General features: G+C 35.5%; 1 protein-coding gene across 6 annotated transcripts in view; it reads right to left on the bottom strand.

Moving 5' to 3' along the window:
• Window positions 1–21,017, bottom strand: part of REPS1 (RALBP1 associated Eps domain containing 1) — a 45,592-nt gene that overhangs the window by 1,259 nt on the left and 23,316 nt on the right. For 3 of the 6 annotated variants that reach the window (XM_070932676.1, XM_070932678.1, XM_070932681.1), the window contains 9 exons: window positions 15,033–15,113; window positions 10,774–10,861; window positions 8,593–8,694; window positions 6,924–6,996; window positions 4,792–4,910; window positions 3,094–3,158; window positions 2,619–2,801; window positions 2,387–2,482; window positions 1,106–1,254 (listed from right to left, as the gene is read on the bottom strand). In XM_070932676.1, the coding sequence (XP_070788777.1) occupies window positions 1,106–1,254; window positions 2,387–2,482; window positions 2,619–2,801; window positions 3,094–3,158; window positions 4,792–4,910; window positions 6,924–6,996; window positions 8,593–8,694; window positions 10,774–10,861; window positions 15,033–15,113 (956 nt within the window). The remainder of the gene's footprint in view (window positions 1–1,105; window positions 1,255–2,386; window positions 2,483–2,618; window positions 2,802–3,093; window positions 3,159–4,791; window positions 4,911–6,923; window positions 6,997–8,592; window positions 8,695–10,773; window positions 10,862–15,032; window positions 15,114–21,017) is intronic. The other 3 variants (XM_070932677.1, XM_070932679.1, XM_070932680.1) reach the window with 3 other exon arrangements.

Raw genomic sequence — 21,017 nt, 5'->3', positions numbered from 1 at the left:
CTCTTAAAAGCTCAAGCTGTTCTGAACATAATATTGTTAAATTCCTTAGCTCTGTAATGTGTTTAATTGTACAGTTGTAGAGCTAATATGTAAAGTATTTAAAGCTTATATGCATTTACTGGCACTTTCTAAGACTCTTTTTTTCTATGAAGAGATCCCATGTTGAATAACTCAAATCACTTTTGAATTGTTCTATTTAAGTTCCAACAGGACAGAATATCTGTAGCTCAGGAACTATGGAAACCTTACCGCTCTCTGAACTTCCTTGTTTGCTTGCAAACGTTTCATTACCCATCTAGGTAACAACATCAATGTCAGTGAGTGTGGGTTCTGCTCCCTGTTTATATACAACAGCTTTTTTCAAGTGTTTGGAACAACAAAGCTGTTATCGACACATTTCATTATTTTATTTTATTTTTCACAACTTTATAGCTTTAAAATCACTGAACATGTTTCCAACAAGAGTTTAAAAAGTACCAGCTTATATGACTGCCTGTGTAAACTTAGGTTGTAACCAAATGCATTCCCCCGTTGTCATATTTTGCCCAGAACCCCCCAAATTAAGCAACAAAATCACAGGGGTTTTTTTGGGGTGGGGGTGGGGAAGCAGTTTACAAAATCAAAAGAATATTATCCTGCACTTTGACCACTCTAACTTAGAGAAATACCAAAAGGTCTCAATCTTCAGCCTTCCCCTTGGACACATGTTAGAATTCAATTTCAGTTTAGAACATCACCCAAATGGAAAAAGTTACCCAATGTTAGTTAGTTGCATTCTCTCAATCATATAAAAAAGCGCCACATGATGAAAGAAGGATCTATGTGCCTCAATGAGTTTGTACAAGCCATTCCATTCCACCCTTATACAGAATACATAGATATTTTATGGAATTTTAATAAATAGACACTTGGAAAAGTAGCTTGCAAAATAATTTTGTAGTAATTTTCTCTACAGCCTCAATTTTTGCAGATTAAAGCTTGTTCATACTGCTTTTCTTAGCAATTTGAGAATTCAAGCATCATATACCATTAAATGCTCCTTTAATAAATCTATTTGCTATTTAAAATAAAAATATCAGAGGTACTCATACACATCTTGGGTTACCTAGGAATAGATGGCTGAGAAGCAAGAACAGCAGCTATGACACCTGTTTTCTGCGCAGGCTCCTCAACTTCAGGTCTCAGCTCATCTTCGGATTTTGGCCTTCTGCGGATAGGCTTTGGTGGTGGTGCTAGAGGTGTAGTGCCTTTGGCCTGAAAAGAGAGTCATCATGGTTGATGAATACATATTGAAATAAGTTTCACCTGACCTCAGAAATATTAGTTGGTTAAATAATTACAAATACTAATTATTTAAGCTGTAAGGACCATTTTGATGTAGGGGTTAAGGCAGGGGTGTCAAACTTGATTTCATTGAGGGCTGCATCAGGGTTGTGTTTGACCTTGGGGGAGGGGGGCATGGCCAGCGTGGGCAAAGCCAGCTTGACGGCACTCATGTTGGGTGGTGCCTGTGGCGGCCCAAGCCCTCTGCCAGTAAAATGGGTTCCTGAGCTCCATTTTCACCAGTGAAGCCTTCTGCAGCCCTCCACCAGCGAAAATGGAGTTTGAGGGGGCCACATGCAGCTCTCCCGAGCTCCATTTTTGCTGGCAAAGGGCTGTAGGAGGCGTCACGACCAAAAATGGAGTCTGGGAAGGACATGTGCGGCGCTCTCGAACTCCATTTTCTCTGGCAGAGGCACTGCGGGCCGGTCCTTCACTGTTTTCAGGGTGGCTGCGCAGGCCAGATCTAAGCACCCCGCGGGCCTCGAGTTTGACAGCCCTGGGTTAAGGCATCAGGCTAGAAACCAGGAGTCTGAATTCCTGTCCCATCCTATGCACAAAGCCATATAGGTTACCTAGGCTAGTCCCCTCCTCTCAGCTTTTGAAAGAGGGCAATGGCAAATCACTTCCAAAATCTTGTGAAGTTCATGCAGTTGCCAGGAGTCAACAATGACTTGAAGGCACACACATGCACACCCAGAAAGCTAGTGATTAAACTAATTAGTACAATTAATTATGGTTTTTAAAGAGATCTTACTGTAACTCTCTTTAATAAGAGACCACACACAATTCTACAAGCTATAAGGTGGCTGTGCCTAGGGATATAGGACCTTTTCTGAGAGGTCATCTCACTTGGTAGAAGACATCAGCTGCAAAATAAATCAGCAGCCATTTGCACTTCATGCTAATTCCTTGATTTCCCATGATTCTTCAGTTCTTTAACAAAAAAAGCTTATCGGCTCTGGGTTCATAAACAGTGAAAAGAAAATAAACCTGAATGAATTGCTTTCTGTGCAATGATTAATACATTTTATAAGATATGTTCACCTGTTAGTATGTTGCATACCATGTTTGCAGGGGTAGTAGAAACTGTTTTGTCTTCTATTCTTCCATCTCCTTTGGCAACTCTTATAGATCCTGCAGTATCAGAGGGTTTTTCTACCTAAAGAGAGTCAGAGACATATTCCAGAAACTTATCCAGGCTAAGGATGAAAGCGCTCTTGAAATTTATGGAAGGTCTCATGGTACAGTGCTTAATATAGCTATGGATAGATATAGATATGTTGATATGTGCTAACCTGGACAACCTCTGGAAGTTTCTCAATTTCTTCAACATCATCTTCATTTACATTTGATGCGGCAAAAACCTCAAAATGGCTAAAGTCTGCAAAGTTTGGCTGTTCTGGGATTTGTTGAGGTGAAGTATTGTTGTGCACTATTAAACCGTCAGCATCTGCTGATCGATGAACGTGGCTTCCAGCCTATAATTAAAAATAAGAACTTTTAAAAATAATAAAAAAAAATGCAAAAAGTCGATCAAAAAAGTTTGCTACTATTCACTTAATCTAGTCATCCCCAACTCAAGTCACATTATGAGAACTCATCGTTTTGAGAATACAAAATTCTTTCTTGCTTCTCCAAGACAGTCCTATGCACTGGCAAAGAATCCTGTAACAAAGGGGGAACTGTATTTCATGGCCGAGAGGAAAATGCAATCCTGGAAATAATGTCACAAGAAAATACTGTTAAGTTAAAACAGAAATTCAAATATACCTGTGCGGGCTGAGGTCTTGGAGGCACTGCAGGGGGACAAGCAATCGCTCCAGTCTGCTGTTGACCTAAAAAACAGTAAGACTGAAAACCTTCTGGCTTAATAATACACTAATCATATTAATTTCTGGAAAATGTTTAGCTGTTGTTTGGATATAATACAGCATCCTGTCAATTAAGAGTCATACCGCAGTAGTATCTGTTGCTCTATTTCAGCCCATCATACATATTAAGGGTGTACAAAGTTTAATAGGTTTAATAGAAGACAAAGTCTTCCATTTATTAATTCTATACAGTATCAAAGAGGTAGAAATTCTTTAAACCATCTCTATTAAATTTTAGAATGTCTATATTACTCTGAAATGTATACAAAGTCACGGTTGCAATTACAATTGATAGGACCTTGAATGCCATACAAAAAAAATTACCTAAGTGATTCATAACCTAATATATACAATTATCCGTGGGTGCCATTGGATTTTAATGTGCCCAGTAACAACTGGTATTTGCCAGTATCCTTTTTCAACTTGGTTTTATTATTATTATTATTTTTTGGTTAAAATCAGTGTTTTCTGTTTGGTTATAACTCTTGAGCAATTATTTCTGTAAGTATATAAACACTGGGCCTCTGGCCCGTGTAGTTCAGCAATCTGTTCTCTCAATGGCCAAGCAACTGTATAAAGAATAGAATAGAATAGAATAGAATAGAATAGAATAGAATAGAATAGAACAGAACAGAACAGAACAGAACAGAACAGAACAGAACAGAATAGAATTCTTTATTGGCCAAGTGTGATTGGACACACAAAGAATTTGTCTTTGGTGCATATACTCTCAGTGTACATAAAAAGACAAGATACATTCATCAAGAATCATAAGGTACAGCACTTAATGATAGTCATAGGGTACAAATAAGCAATCAGGAATATCAATATCAATATCAATAGTAAGGATATAGTCTATTAGTCTCCCAGCAGACAGCCTTCAGAGGCAGCCACACACTGCCATCAAGACCAATTTATGATTTCCATAAATTGGTTCAATGCTTCTGAAGCCAGACAGGCTGGCATCCCGCATATCTTATGGTAACACCACATCTCATGGTAAAAGATATATCATGCTCTCCAAATTAAAATATACAGATTGTCATTAACAAATGGGAATCCTAGTTCGCTAAACTGTATCAGAGATGTTTTCCTTTGAGCTTTATATAGACATTCCTGTGATTTAAAATTGAAGACTACAGAATTTAATTATAGTAATGATATCACATTAAACTCCTCTGTTAAAAAACATACTACCAAGACTGGCCTAGGGAATATTAAGAGCTGAGGAATTTCCCTCTGAGGAAACATAATAAATAGCATTTTAATTGCCGGTCTTGAGGAATAGAATGTATTACTAACCTTCTTAGAATTGTGAAGATTTGAATATGTAATGTTTTTAAAAACTACCATTAATTTTGTACTTCAAAAGTTATTTTTTCCCTCTGTATTAGAAAGCAGTCTTGTAGCATTTAATATGTTACCTTAATTGTAATAGTATTAAATATATTTCACTAGTTTCATAAGACTTCTTTAATATTTCTTGGGGGGAAAATCTACATTATTTCACAAGCAATATGTGCATTTCTAAAAATGTGTTAATCAAAACAACAGCAACAACAAAAAAAACCCTCTCACACATTTCAGCTACACTCACCTGGAGTAACTGGGAAGGTCCTATTCATATCTAAAGACGATGATCGTGAATGAGAGGGATGAGGCCTTGGAGGGGGTGGAGGAGGAGCAGGGTTATCTGGAGAAGTCCCTGAATGTGACCTGAAAAACAATGGAACTACAGAAATTCTATTGCAAACTGCAACTTCCAAAGACTAAAGGGTCAGAAAAGTAACATATTAACTTACAAAATAATAATACTGATCTTATACAATGCAAAAACCCATTTTTAAATTTATTTATTTTATTTGGCTTATATGCCGCCCTATCTCCAACGGACTCAGGGCGGCTCACAACAATAAAACCACAATCCATAATGCAAGTTAAAATGCCTAATTGAATCAGATACAATTAAAAACCCATAAAAAATCCCATCAATCCAGGCCGGGGGATTCGAATAATCAAGTTTTTAATTAGTGGCGAAAGGTGCGAAGGTCAGGGGCCAGCCGAAGACCCAAGGGAAGTTGATTCCAGAAGGTGGGCGCGCCCACAGAGAAGGCTCTATCCCTGGGGGCCGCCAGCTGACATTGTCTCGCTGACGGCACCCTGAGCAGGCCCTCCCTATGGGCACGAACCGGGCAATGGGATGTTGTTGCTGGCTGCAGGTGGTCCGCCAATATCCTGGGCCTAAGCCATGTAGGGCATACCACACCTGATGCATTTGTTATAATTGTTATTACATCGTTCAGCTACGCCTTTTTCGTTTATACATTTACATTTGAAAATGGATATGTTATGAATCAAGGCAGTGTTCCCCAATCTGATGCCCCATCAAGATGTGCTAGACCAGGGGTGTCAAACTCCCTGCCCGCGGCCCAGATGCATCACACACTGGCCATGGCCATCCATTTTAGCGAAGGGAAAAAAGTTGTGATATGTCACGTAACAACAATGTGACGCCGTGAGTTTGACATCCCTGTGCTAGATCATCACTTCATCCAACACGCAATCTATAGTATCTGGAAGGACTTTGAAAATACCAGCTGAGGAAAGGCTGAATGAAAAACTTTAAAGCAGCGGTCCCCAACCTATCTGGCTCTGTGGACTGGCAGGGGGAGGGGGAGGAGAAGGGAGAGGGGATGATTTCATGTGCACATGTGTGCCACTTGCACAAATATAGCTCCGTGTGCTCACTTGCTGCTTGCATGATCCAGTTCCCAATTGGCTGCGGTTCGGTACCAGACTACAGACCAGGGGTTGGGAACCCCTGTAGAGCAACAGGGCCTTTCTTTCTGACCTGCTGAAACTAGCTCTTATCAGATACTGTACCTTCCTCAACAATCATGGAGAAAGCTGGGACTGTGCAGCCAGGGAAGTTGGGAACTTAAAAACAACAGATAGTGGCCCATGCTATTTATTGGAAAGCAGTTATTCTATCAAGTAACAGAGAAGGTGAGGAGTGCTTTGCTGAAACAGCATCTCCAGGGGGCTCTCTCTTATTATTTGCACTATGTTATTCACTATAAGGATTGTGTAACTTTATGAACTGATGACTAAGTTCATCACCATTTTCCTGCTTTTGTTTTGCAGCTGTATATTGTACTTCTCTTGTTTTATTTCATGAAAGCAGGATACAATGTTGTTAATAAGCAAATAAAATTAGGTGAGTACAACTAGCAGGAACACTTATAGAATGTGGTATTATTTTCAGAACAATTTATTTTTTAAAAAAGATTAATAGCAAAAAGAATAACAGGGTGACAATTTAGCTGAGGACAGTGAGATTTCTGGTGACAGAATGACACCTTCAGCAAAGCATAACTATGTACCTTCATTATTCCATTTCATTTTGCCTAGAACTCAGTCATCTAATTATGTAAACAGTCTGTGAAGGTTTTAACTTATAAAAGTCTAAATCACTGCAAATCCTCTGAATTGATAACTCTAAAAAGTAGTACACAAACATTCATCTTATTTTTCTGTTAATGTCGCAGAAAAATCAACATAATGCTATTAAATGTAGAACAGTAATACCAGGGAATATTATAAACTCTTGAATCACTATCACAGAATCACAGAAAGTTTTACTAAACTAAAGTATGTTCTGCAAACACGTTACAGGATGACCAGTTCAACCAAACAGCATTCTGTTTTAATATTTAAACAGCCAATTACCGTTGTCTAGTTACAGTAGTTCCAATGTGTTCTGCATCTGAAGTAAAGGAATCTGAGCTGCTGTAACCATCTGCTGAAATAAATTAAAATAAAATCTTACCCTTGATGAATTATATTACATTATAATCTACAGAATGAATTTAACTTTTAAGAATACAAAAAATAATAAATTGAATCCAACTGATAAAATATTTGACATAAGACACATTTCTAGTGTCCAGCCCTGAGACTACCATTAAGAGTATGCTCTTATAGGTATGTAGATCGCCCACTATGGATATTTACGGCATAAAAGAAATTACAGTATATGAGTAAATAATTTTAAGTGAGCAGAATGTCACATAAAAATGCTAGGTTTAAGAAATTTATAGTCCTTCCCATATCATATAATATTCAGTTTGCTCTTTCTCTTTAATGCTAACGTTAATCTATTCATTTCTGCACATTCTAATATTTTCCTTATCACCTTCTCTTCAATAGGAATCTCTCCACTTTATCAATGGTTGGAGAATAAAAATGGAGTTTGGAAATGAAGGCGACCAAAAATAAGTAGAAAATATATTAAGAAAGAGTTATAAATAAGATGAAAATTTTATTTATTTATTTATTTATTTAATTTGTATACTGTCCTTCTCCAGCAGGACTGTTAGTATATTGTTAGTATACGTATGAAGAGAATGATGATATTTGATGTTAATATGGTATTATTAATGAAAGATGTTAAGAAGAAAATGGGGAATTTTACAATATTTAAATTTGTAATGTACTTATCATATTATAAAATTAATGTTAATGTGAACCTGAAAGATGTGATAAATGAGGAACAATGTAGCACAGAGATCTATGTACCCAGACGACACACTGCATGAGGAAAGATGGAATGTTTTATCTTTGTTTAAAAAAATAATAATAATAAAATTTATATATAAAAAAAAGAAAATTATAGTCTACCATCTGGAAATTATGTTGCATGAATGAATCTCTATTAGAAAGGATTGTGTGAATCATAAAATTTGAAAGATCTTCACCTGCCATAAACAGGATTGGCTATTTACTGAACTAAATGGTATCTTTATACTAGGAGAAAACATTTTGATTAAAAGTACTCCTCGAGTTACAACAGTTCATTTAGAGACTGTTCAAAGTTACAATGTCACTGAAAAAAGTGACTTATGACCATTTTTCATAGTTACGACCTTTGCAGTATCCACATGAACATGTGATCAAAATTCAGTTGCTTGGCAACTGGTTCACATTTATTACGGTTGCTGTGTCCCACGATCCCCTTCTGTGACCTTCTGACAAACAAAGTCAATGGGGAAGCCAGATTCCTTAACAACCAGCTTACTAATTTATCAACTGCGTGATTTACTTAACAACTGAGGCAGGGAACATCATAAAATGCGGCAAAACTTGTTTATGTCTCACTTAACAACAGATGTTTTGAGCTCAGTTGTGGTTGTAAGTCGAGGACTACCTGTACATAAAAACTACAAACCATCTCAGACAATTTAAGAACACGACACTTATAAAACAGCTGCTGAATCTTAGAAAACCTTTCAAAACACACTGTTGCTGAGTCAGAAGAGAACTAAGTTATACTTGCTTATTTTTAATTTTTTTTTAGCTGCCTGGAACACATTATTGAAAAATAAATACCGATACTTGCCAGCTGTATTTCCTCCTGTGAATTTTACTGAAGAACTTATTTTACTTTCTTCTGCAAGATCTGGTGACTTCACTAGCAAGGGACTAGTAGGATTTGTGTGATCTGGAAAGAAATTTAAAAACATTCAGTGCAAATTTAGGTAATTACTTTGACTATTTGAGACTAAGACTGTGAAGTTTGAGGCAAGCCATTAAACAATAATGGTGTGCTTGCTTGCTTAATTTGAAACAAGAAAACAGAAAACAAATGGTATGTTAAATTAGTTTTGGTATATGAAGTCAGACTCAGCATGGGAAATTTAAAATTCTGAATTTTGCAATGTTGAACCTGAATTTTTATTCAAAAGCAACCCAATAAAGAGATCATGTCTTAAAATCTCTAATTTAACTTTTGCAGTTTGTTTCTTCATTATCCTTTATTTTATAATCTTGCCTCACTAAAAGATCTGGAGAAATTGTACATGCTTTTATATAACTTTGATTACCCCTAGTAAATATTCTCCTAATGACTGATTTTGCATTTGCTCGGTAATTTGGTTTACAATTTGAGCTGTATTGTTTTTCTAGTTGTCATTACAGAAAATCAGGGACATCATGTGCTTCTTTAAAATATAAAAATACATTTTCAAATATAAAATTCTCTTACAAAAGTGCATTGGAACTCAACTTCACATAAGTACCAAACTGAATCTGTTTTGACCCCCTTCCAGTATTTAAGATATATACTACATCAGAGGTGAGCTGGATTCTTGACAGAAGAATTAACTGAGGATAACAATTTATGTTGCCATTAGTGAAAGATGCACTGTACAGTCTGTCACAAGCCTTAATCATCACCTCGTGATACAGATACAGTGGTACAATCTGTTTCTTTCTCTCTCTCTCTCTCTCTCTCTCACATACATATACCAACAACTAACAGTCTGCCTGACACTTTCTTTTTATATTGGTTATTTCACAGAGTTCAAAACTTTTCTCAGTGAATCAGGAACATTTTGTCAGTTTATACTTTTCCACATGGGTAGGCAATTAATTTTGCTAAGGGGCTACTCCCAACCCTCACCCCCCAAATGGCTGCTGCCCAGACAGGGAGAGTGAAAGATAAAACGCTTATGTTTGCCCTAGGTAAAGGTAAAGGTTCCCCTCACACATATGTGCTAGTCATTCCCGACTCTAGGGGGCGATGCTCATCTCCATTTCAAAGCCGAAGAGCCAGCGCTGTCTGAAGACATCTCTGTGGTCGGCATGTGGCCGGCATGACTAAACACCAAAGGCGCACGGAACACTGTTACCTTCCCACCAAAGGTCCCTATTTTTCTACTTGCATTTTTTACGTGCTTTTGAACTGCTAGGTTGGCAGAAGCTGGGACAAGTAATGGGAGCTCACCCCATTATGTGACACTAGGGATTTGAACCGCTGAACTGCCGACCTTTCGATCGATAAGCTCAGCATTTTAGCCACTGAGCCTCTGTGTCCCCTAGAGTCGCCCTAGCAGGTAACAAAACCTGGATATCAATCCATTTAAAAAAAAAAAAAAAACAGCAATATAGTTAGAATTAAAACTAACTAAAAATAAAATCAAAAGTAAATATGAAAACAAGAAGGAATACTAACTGGAAGGGTACGTGTGTGTTTTGTGTGTATGTGTGTGTGAGAGAGAGAGAGGGAGAGAGAGAGACAGAGACAGAGACAAAGACAGAGAGACAGAGAAATATCTCTTAAGAATTTAGGAACATTTTAAACATTTCTGTGCAATATTTCTTTATAATAAAATGCAATATTTTATTCTATAGAAAAAGTCAATTAGTAAGAAACATTTGAGTTAAAATTGAGGCTCAGTTTGGCTGAATTTGTCCTTGAAAGAGTTTTTGAAGACTCTATGTTTGGTTAATTTTTAAGGTGAAAGTGTTTCCTGTGTTTCTGAATCCCATTACATTACTCCAATACAATACGTGGTATTCATATAAAATATTACTGGCTGAGTCAAAATTATCCAAAAACATTCTTAAGTGCACCAAGTTTAAAAAAATGGCGTATTTTGAAATATATAATGAGTAACAAAATGATTAAAGTCTTTCCTTGGAGCCTTTAATTTTGTGATTTTTAACAAATAACTAATTATTGTGGAAGCGATTCTTGGCTATTAAAAAGATACTTCTATAAGTGACAAACATCTCTTACCATTTCCAGTTCTTTTAAGTTCCATTTCTTGCATATGAATTTTGCTTGGTGTCATTCGAATAGGAACAGGGTGAACAATAGCAGTATCCTAAAACAGAAAGGGATTTGAAAGGAAATTATTTAAACCAATTATTCTATCCTGAATAGATTGGTTGCTATATATCATTTTATGTTAAAATTTGAAACATTAAACTATGTTGACTGTTTAAAAATAAGAAATAAGATAAATTGTTCTCAGTCTTATTAGTCATATCCATATCCATACCCATTTCACTTTTCTTCTTTTGTTGCTGCTTGCTTATGTGTTCCTTTTCCCTAGATATACAGTATTTCAATTTTATGTATTCTCTTAAGAAGCAATCTACACTTAACCATTTGTTCTGATTATGTCATCTACATAAGGCTACTATCAAAAAAAGAGGCAAATCTACAAAGCAATGCTTAAATTTTCTTTAATTTCATTTACAGGATTATCAGAAAATTGGACTAATTATGTTACAGAAAGAAGTATAGCTTGACCTTTATGGCTTACTGGCTATAATTAAATACTGTGTACAAGAACACTATGTACAATGTGGTTACTATCTCCTCTCTAAATCTCTTTTATAATGCAACAGCATTAAAATTTTGCACATATGTTATACACATATTTGGGATCTTACATAAATGAATATCGGCTCTTTTGCTGACATTGCACAAAAGCACACAACATTTCACTGGGAAAGCATGTCTATTTTCCTCAATACCAAAGCAAAGTGCATTGGTAGTTACTAGTAAACAAGTGTAAAACTTCCCAAAGCAGTTTTTATGCAATATTCTACCCATAAACTCATAACATGTTCAGAAGCACATGCATCATATAGTGTCTAATAATTTACGCAGAGAAACAGGCATCAACAAGCTAGGCAGAAATGCATTCCCACCTCCAAAGAGAAAAAAATGTTATATTTTTATTGTGCTCCTTATTAATTTTGAAGGGCTACCTATAGGAAAACCACATTGGACAAAAGTTCAAACAAAGCAAAATAAAGGAAGCAAAAATTTGCTGCCTGTGATCTGAAGTAGCATAGCTACATTCAATATGGTAAATTGGAGGACTACTAATAGAACAATAAATATTTCCATGTTTCAGGCAAACTTTGTTACTAAGCAGCAATATAACATGAAATAAAGGGCTAAATATGTTTTAAGACAGTGATTTTCAAATATGTTGGTCTCTATTTTTGGTTCAGGACCCCTTTACTTTCTTAAAAATAATTGAGGAACACAAAGAGCTTTGGTTTTTGTGGCTTATATCTATTATTATTTACTGTATTAGAAATTAAAATCGAGACATTTTAAAAATATTCATTTATTTCACTTTGTGAGCCCCCTGAAAAGGTCTCGGGGATCTCCAGCCCACACTTTGAGAATTCTGCTTTAGGGCACTGATTCTTGCATTGTGGAGGACAGGCCTTAAGCAGGAAGCACAAATTAGTTCAAAGGAGTATTATTATTGTTGTTGTTTACACTCAGCCAAATGTTTATAGATTGGATTTGGCATTTAGCTACTTATCAAGTTCTTCCCAACAACATGGGATAGGCAGATCTTGTTTGATGGTATTAAAGCTATGGTTGCTGTTCTGAGTAAAACTGCCTTTTGTAATTAAATGGGGATTTTATCATTTCAACCTGTGCTCCAATGTTTTGGGATTGCACCCAAGGTACCTATTACTATTGTTATTCTGCTTTCTTTTGCCTCAGTTATCCTACTTCTGTTTGAAGAACAGAATGTTCTCTGCTATTTGTATTTTGTGGTTTTCTTCCATTCTCTCTCTTCAATTTTGTTGTCTCCAGGCACTGCAACAACAAAGAACTCTCCAGACTTCTTTGTCTTTCTTTTTAACAATGGTTAAGTCTAAGGTTTTATGTGGCAGGTGCTTGTCTGTTAAAAGTTCCAGAGCACTTTAGCTTCTTCATTTTCTTTGTTTATTTTGTGGTCCCACCAATTCTTGCTTGCAGATAAATGATATTTCTTGCAGAACATCCGATGCGCCATTGTTGCCACTTTGTCATGCTGCTACTTGTAGTCAATCTACCCATGTTTTCCCGAAAATAAGATCCTGTCTTATAATTTTTTGAACCCTGAAATAAGCGCTTGGCCTTATTGCCATGCGCTCAAAAGCCCGATTGGGCTTATTATCAGGGGATCTCTTATTTTGGGGGAAACGGGGTATGTGATCTCTTTGCAGCACTTAATTATTGGTGATCCACTGCTTCTTCACCTTCTTTGCAGAGTTTATTATTGTTATTAATTTTTATCATTCCCCATTTTTGTATACCTTTTTTATATTAATAAGATGCAAAGTTCTGGATAGGAAGGTCAAGAACAAGCTAGTTTGCTAGTCAAGAAAGCTGCAGACATAGGGGTTATATGAAAACTTTTTATTACTGATATCTTAATTTTTTTTCTTCCCACTACTTATTCCTGCTTTGAGGAAATCACTGACAAGTAACTTGTTCTTGATCTCTTTTAATGACAATGTGGGCTTATATTCCAATTCAGTCATTTCTAGGCATAGACTTCTATATATATTCACCTCCCTTACAAAAATCATCTCAAAGTGGCTTAAACACAAAATAAAGATATAGGATAAAAAGGTGATGGCAAAGAAAAAAAGAATAGAAACAAAATTCATCCAATATTCAAATAAAGAAGTCTTAAGTGAAATTTTAAGTCGTTTAACAAGTGCTTCAACTGTTTCTGAGGGGAAATAAAAGCTGAAACTGAACTCAGACCAGGGTGGATAAAAATCAATGATTTTTTTAAAAAATATTTTTTTTATTTAATTCAGAATTTTTTTTATTTTTATCAAGTATATTTTAATAAAATGCTTTTGGAATAAAAGTATATCTAAAGTTAGTTTTCTATTTAAGATACATTAATAATTTAGTTTATTCAGCATGAAATGGAGCTTAGTTATTATGTAGCATGAGGTTGTATATTCTGCAATATTGGGGCTGTCGGTGAGTCAACAGTGGGTCAGAGGAGGAGCTGCTGTGGGACAGAAATGACAGTTGCTCTTTTAAAATTATGATTTAAATTGGCTTGATTTAAATCAAATCCATCCTGACTCTGACAAAATGGAATACTGATTCTGAATGCTTGACATTAGACTTAACAGTTCTGATGGAACTACATTCTTCTTTAAAACAAGTTCACAATCTGGGGTAGTCTTGGATCACTATTTGTACTGTATTGACGTATCACACCAATTGCAAGGAGGGCCTTTATCACTCTGGATCTGGTGATCCATGAACTAGTAATATCAAGGCTGGACTACTGCAATGTGTGTTGGCCCTTGAGGATGATCAAAACATTGCAAATGGCTGAGTGTAGTAGCACCATTTATGAGGGGTGCCTCCTAGAGGTACCCATTATCCTACTAATAAATCAACCTCTTTATACTATTGTTGTCTGAGTCTAATTCAAGGTGTGCTCATAATGGTGTATAAATATTTATATACTTATACCTAAGCTATTACAGAACTGATGACTCATACTATCTGTAACATACAGTCTGGTCATCAACAGAGCATTTTTGAGGGTTCTCCCCCATATACATTTTATAACAAAAATAAATTCTGAGAAATAATATGAGGGTAAATATTGTTTTTTGGGGGATAAATTGTTATGTTTGATCTAGCTTTCTTGTGTGCAAGATCATATGATGACATATGTGTGCCTGACAGTAGCCATGGCATCCATACATTTCCATGTACAGTGAAGGATGTGGGAAAAGGTTAAAATTATGTAATTGTGAAACATGTCTACAAAGGGTGTATTCATGTAAGAAGCTTTTGGGTGTAACAGAAAGAGAACTGGATCCAGAAAAACGAGATGGTCCTGGATGTCCAGGTTGACAGTAGCTTTTGACAAGTCACCATTTTTACTCATTTCATTTCCAACACATTTATCAGTAAAGAAAACTCAGTTAAAATGTTTTACCGTCCTTTTAAAAAAAACACAGTTAAATAAAAATCTCAAAATATTCGGGCAGATATTAGAAAAGAACAGACCTAATTTTATTTTTGCACTTCTAAGATATTTTGTTATTTTAGTTGCAGTGACAGACAAGACCCTTTGATGAAGTTTAAAGCAGATCAAATTATTAAATTGTTTACCATTCCCCCACTTACCATGCAAAACCAAAACAATTAATGAAAATTTGGAGTTAATAAAATTAATTTCAAAGAAGCAAGCTAAGTGATTGACTTACAGGATCAGCTGGTGCAATGTTAGAATCAAATTGGGTCAGAGTTTGTGAGCTGGAAGAGCGTTCACTAAATGTCTCCCACTGCTAAACAGACAGAGGAGAGACAACATGAGAATAGAGTCACCCCTGGAGAAGATTTAGCATAGTTCAGAGGTTGTAATGGCAGTTGTTTTTCTTGGGGGGGGGGAGCCAAAATATACATTTCAACAGTTTTCAGATTCTGTCTTGCAAAATCTTTTAAATCAATGTGAAATACTGTACAGATTAAACAAATCAATTTGAAAGTGAGTCAGCATACCGATTTGAGAAATCAAACTACAGAAAACAGAAGCTTTTAAGTCAGTGCTGCTATGGCTATCAATATGTAAGATTCCTTGTTTTTCTAGAATCTTCTGTTTTATTTCATTTAAATAAACATTAATAATAAATTTTCTTTACGTATCAGAAATAAAATATATCTTTATATTAGAAAAAAAATTAAAAGAATTACATGCAAATTGCCATTGCTATACCTGAAAACATTTCTAATAAAGTACATTTTATACATAAATTAAATATATGTTTGATAATTGTACAATTCAAAGTATTCGATGTATTCAATTATGTTTGATAATTAAATTCAAAGTAGTCAGTGTAAAAGGAAAGACTGCAATAGCAATCATTTCAGTAAGATCCAAGACATGCCCCGTTGAAATATATAACTGCCAAGTCATTTTTTTTTTTCATGCATAAACTAAGATACAGGCAAAACAGAAACAATCAGGTTTCCAAGCAATGAAGGATTTGGTCTGAGATTCAATGCTCAAGATTATTTTTTGGAAGGAAATGTTAATATCTCTGTTAGTGGAATGGTGAGTTAATTATTAGACATATCAAACATTTAAACAAATGGACTGAATATGTTTTCCTAGCAAATCAGGAGCTGCTTATGCTGCATAGCTGGGAGAGAGCTTGGCTGATCATAAGGGGTGAACCTCAGTTGCTTTTGGATGAACAAATTAACTTAGGTGGGAGAGTGTACAAAGGAAAGTTAGTGTGAATAATATATGTACATGTTGTTTGTCATTAGTTAGAACTCTAAAATCTAATATATCCTTATATGAATATTCTGAAGAATTTTAGAAATTAAAAAGAAATCCAGAGACAATAATGTGCCATGTATGGGTTTTTTTTAAAAAAAATTATATAGGATTAGGTATAATGGACAGAATTCAAAGACCCATGAGCAAGACAACCAGATAAAACTTTCGGGTTTCTTCAGTAGCAGCTTTCTAAACTTAATTTGACGTGTTGTAAAAGCATCTGCAGTTTGCACAGAATCGGCGATTCAAGAAATTCTGTGGGAACTGTAAAATTTCCTTGCATGAATTATATATTCAGATATTATCCAATATTGTTTGTTTGTTTATAGAGAGTATCTTTTGTATAATCTAAGGTATTTATGGTAAGTAGAAAGCAGTTCAGTACCTCCCCCAACTCTTCCATGTAAAATGAGGAACTTAGCGAGCAGCACACAAATTTCTACTGACAAGCAGGAAACACTGAAATGAAATTTGATATACATCAAAGGTTTCAACTGCAGCTGGTGTAATCCTCTCTAATTTCCACTGTGTTTCATGCTTCCATGATGATGCCAGCCTGTTTTTATTGCCTCACTCGTGTTATCAATCTAGTATGCAAAGACCTTATGGCATTTGACTATGGGCAATGCTGCCTTATTTTACTGAGTCTCTTCACATTCCTTTAAGTTTCAATTTGCAGCCTAATAATTTCTGACATGCATTGTATTAATGGACTCCAACTCTGCAAGACCATTTTCATGTTGATATATCTAATCCATTAAGAGTGGATTAATGTGTTCAAAGCTGGGAATAATAATAAAAAAGGAAACTTTCTAGTAAGGTTTTTAACAATAATTATTGTAACAATCTAATTATAGTGATTTTAATATTCAATTTTATTTTAACTGTACTGATTTTTACCATTATTTTTCTGTATCTCACATTATTTAATTATTGTAAGCCATCTAGAGTTTTTAGGGATCTATATAAACCGACAAATAGTAGATTTATGGTTTTATGAGCTCAAAACAAGTCCTTCTAAATATTTCAAATCTGGAACAATACAATTATGTTTTGGAGATTTTGGTCCAGCTTGCTCCAAAACACATTGGCTCTTTTGAATATTCTGGATGTACCGGGAATTATGATTGGCCTCTTTCTTGGACTCTCTGCCCCATTTCCTGCCACCAATGCTTCCAACCTAACAAGAACCTAACAAGAACTCAGGTTCCATTTATGAGCTAAATGCCAGAAGAATATGACCAAAGGTCTTACTGGAGATTGCCACCTTATGTTTTGGAGCGATAGGAATCTAGTTGCCTGTGTCAGGAAACAACCCATTCTCCCTACATCCTGTTACAATCATGTGTTTCCTTTCAAATGGCATGCTCCCAATAGGTGAGTAAGATCCCCCTTTAACTTTCAATATACTCTCCGTTTCCCTCCAGATATATCATCTTGACAGAAATTAGCAATATCGGTCAGCAATCTTTTGAACAAGTACCTTAAGACTCTTGGATAGGGAGAGCAACATCTAACTAGCATGAACCCAAACTTCCCAGAGAGCTAGTCCATCAAGATATCTCTATGTGATGGAATTCCAACTCTGTTATTAAAGGTTCTGCATTATGTGGCAAAGCATTCAAAATATGTATTTCCTCGATCAACAAGAATGAAAACCCACAGGCAACACAATTCATTGCAGCCACTTCAAAATGGTGCCTGGTTCTGGGATGGCGTCATACACCTTCCGTAATACATAGGGAACCTAAGGAGTGGAATGGCGAACTCTCCTTCCTAAAGGAGAACCAGCCATTTCACCCCTCAGCCTTCCTATACAGTATGGAGCCATATGGCATAATCCTTGAAGTGGGCACCATTTCAAAGAAGCCACAATTCATTGCAAAATGATGTCCACTTCTGGAATGGTGCTGGGGCTCTGTGTAGGAAGGCCTCGTGACTAAGCAGCTGCTTCTCAAAGGAGAACTACCGAAAAGATAAGACACAGAGCTGTGATGGGGCATCGGGAAGAGGATGTAGACCCAACGGGATGGGAAACAAACCCAAAGCTTGCAGGGACCCAGCAGGGTGGGATGGGAAAAAGACAGGTTGCAATGTCCCTCTGGTCAAAAGTCTGAATTTTGTCCACATGACTGTGGAGGCACTGCAATAGTAGTAATTTTGGGCAGCAGTCTTCATTCAGTGCCATCATTTCAAATGGTTGCTGACTCTCTGTATTTGCTTAGACTGCTAAGTCATCTAATAAGCCAATGGTTGTACTGAAGATTTGTATGTTTTTTTTTCTCTTCAAGGTTGAGCCTTTATCTTCCATTCTCTGTTGCCGCAGAATGGAGGCAGGCAACCTTTTTAAGACCAGTGAACATATTTAGAATTTTGAAATACAGAGGGCAAACTCAAATAATGACTTTTTAATGAAATAATTGGAAAAAAAAATTGTTATTAGCTTTCCATTTCTAGACCCTCAGAATGTTCTCTACTATACCTATTCTTAAATTATAGATAGATAGATAGATAGATAGATAGATAGATAGATAGATAGATAGATAGATAGATGTATATATCAGATGTATCAATTTTCATAGTGGTGACTGCTATTTGGCACTGAAACTATTTAGTTTGAGATACTGCAGAAACTTGTAAATTGACCACTGCTTGGGCTAGAAGATCCTTGTAATTTTGAATTCTAATATAAATGGCTTACGGAAGCATATATACAAACATTAATGAGAATTGTTAGTGGCAAATAATTCTTGAAAAAACAAATATTTAGCATCACACTAATATATTTTGCAATATAAGCATTGCTCAAACTATTGAATGCTCTAAATAATTTCTGCCTTTCCAGTTTCACTCAGATACTTTCAGCTTCTAGAAGAATTTCAGAAAATTGAATTAAATTCAGAAATTTCATTTGAGACATTAAACTTCCAGGGAATAAATGATAAGCTGAAGAAAGCTCCACTAAAAGCTGGGGCTAATGACTGCAGTCGAATGAAGAGCTGGTTAAACAGACTAAATCTTCCTAATTCTCCATACAGTTGCTCCTCATGAAGAGACTGCCAGACAGAAGTCTTCAATGGGTTTAGAGCTCTGGGAGATGAGGGGACAGCCTGTTTGCTCAAATTTTGTTTGGCACCTTTGAAAGACATTGAGTTTGCATACTTCTTTTCCAATCACTTTCAAAAATTATTTAATTGCTTTTCAGCTACTAGGAAATTTTGGACAGGTTAATTTACAGCAACAGATAAGTTTTAAATAGACCTTTTAAGAATTTTTTTTAATAAACAGCAAAATGGTGATTAGAATTTTGATTTTGGAATGTTATAAATAGATAAAGAGTCCAGATTTGAAATACAATTTTGAAATTAATTATAATAATTCTTTCCATGAGGAAATGCTTAATTCTTTAAAAAAAAACATGATAAATGGGACTTTAAAGGTTGGACACTAGAAGGAATTAAAGATTACAATTAAAGGGGAAGAACACTTGATTTACCAATACAGAATAAAGCAAAACATTTTAAGACTGGACACACTTGACTAAAGGTTAGGGTTAGGTTAGGGTTTTGAACAGTGGACCCAGAAATTTATTTCAACAAGGTCTGGCCTGTATTTAAAAAGTGTTATGGAAGAGGAACAACTTTTACCTGACAAGATTGAAAGTGAACTTAAAAAATTATATGTGAAAAGATGATACAATAAAGCCAGTGGATATCTTAATAATTAAAAGGAACATGCAAATAGCAAACCAAGAGGGTGACCTGGATAATCTTCCTACAAAAGAGGCTTATTAAAGCTTTAAAGATTTTTGGGAGAAGTGACAGAAAAAAACAAAAGAAACCAAGTTCTAGCACACTATTTAAAGGGATTAAAGATCAGGATTGTTAAACGTAAAAAGAAGGAATATAAAGTTGGTTTATTTGACCAAGGTCAAAATAGATATATTGTTATCTCTGGTAACCCTTAATAGACTTTTGCTGATCAGGACTGAATGATGCGATTCTAAAGATTTGTTTATAGACAAGAGGTGAGACATGCGAAGAAGAGGTCATTTGTATTTTAAGAGAAGAGATTGTTTATACTTATGATGAAGAGGTAAGCTCTTTATTTATTTATTTTCCTTTTTCTTTACTATATTTTTTCTCTTTTCCATTTTTATCCACCTTCCATTTTTTAGTTTATATTAGTTTTATTGTTGCAATTGTAATTTTTAATAAAATTACTATAATGAGCCTTCACCAAACAAGGATTTTTCGAATGTACTGAAATCTAATTCCCAGTCAATGGCCAGACTGATTTAAATGGAATTCTGATTGTATTAGATATAGGCAAGAAGACTTGCATGTGCTTTCTGGTCTAAATCAGAAGGGAAGTAGAACCTAGTCAATTTAAATAATCCCAGAAAGCTAAACAGGACTGGACAGTGACTAGCATTTGTATGGGAAACTACCAGAAACTTTCTCAGGTTTTAGATTAGAGATTTAGGGAAATCAAAAAAGGGAAGGCAAAAAAAGTTATGGCAAATCACATCCATGCTTTTGCCAAGAAAACATAGACAGTCACTAGGAGTCCAAGTCACCTCAACAGGGACTTTATCTTTTACTGTGGTCTAACAGCAAAAAATGAACTGAATCATTCCAAAAGGAAGCTCTTTAACTTTTTCCACCTTATAGAGTTGAAACCACCCTCAAGAAATTAGCAAAAGACCTATGCAGGATTTAGAACAGAAATCACTGACGGACAGAATAACTTTTGTTTTAAAGACCAGGGAAAGAAAAAGACAAAAAAATGAGCTTTTGTGTACAATCCCAATACATTCTCCAGTTATCACGACAAGGATCAAACCTATACACAGCAACACTAAACTTAACCCCCAAATTTAGAACGCAATCCAATCTATATTGTG

This window comes from Pituophis catenifer, unplaced genomic scaffold (genome assembly GCF_029215685.1).
Source record: "Pituophis catenifer annectens isolate HBS135680 unplaced genomic scaffold, rPitCat1.0.hap2 SCAF_1, whole genome shotgun sequence".
Taxonomy (NCBI): domain Eukaryota; kingdom Metazoa; phylum Chordata; class Lepidosauria; order Squamata; family Colubridae; genus Pituophis; species Pituophis catenifer.
This window is presented reverse-complemented; position numbering and strand designations above follow the sequence as displayed.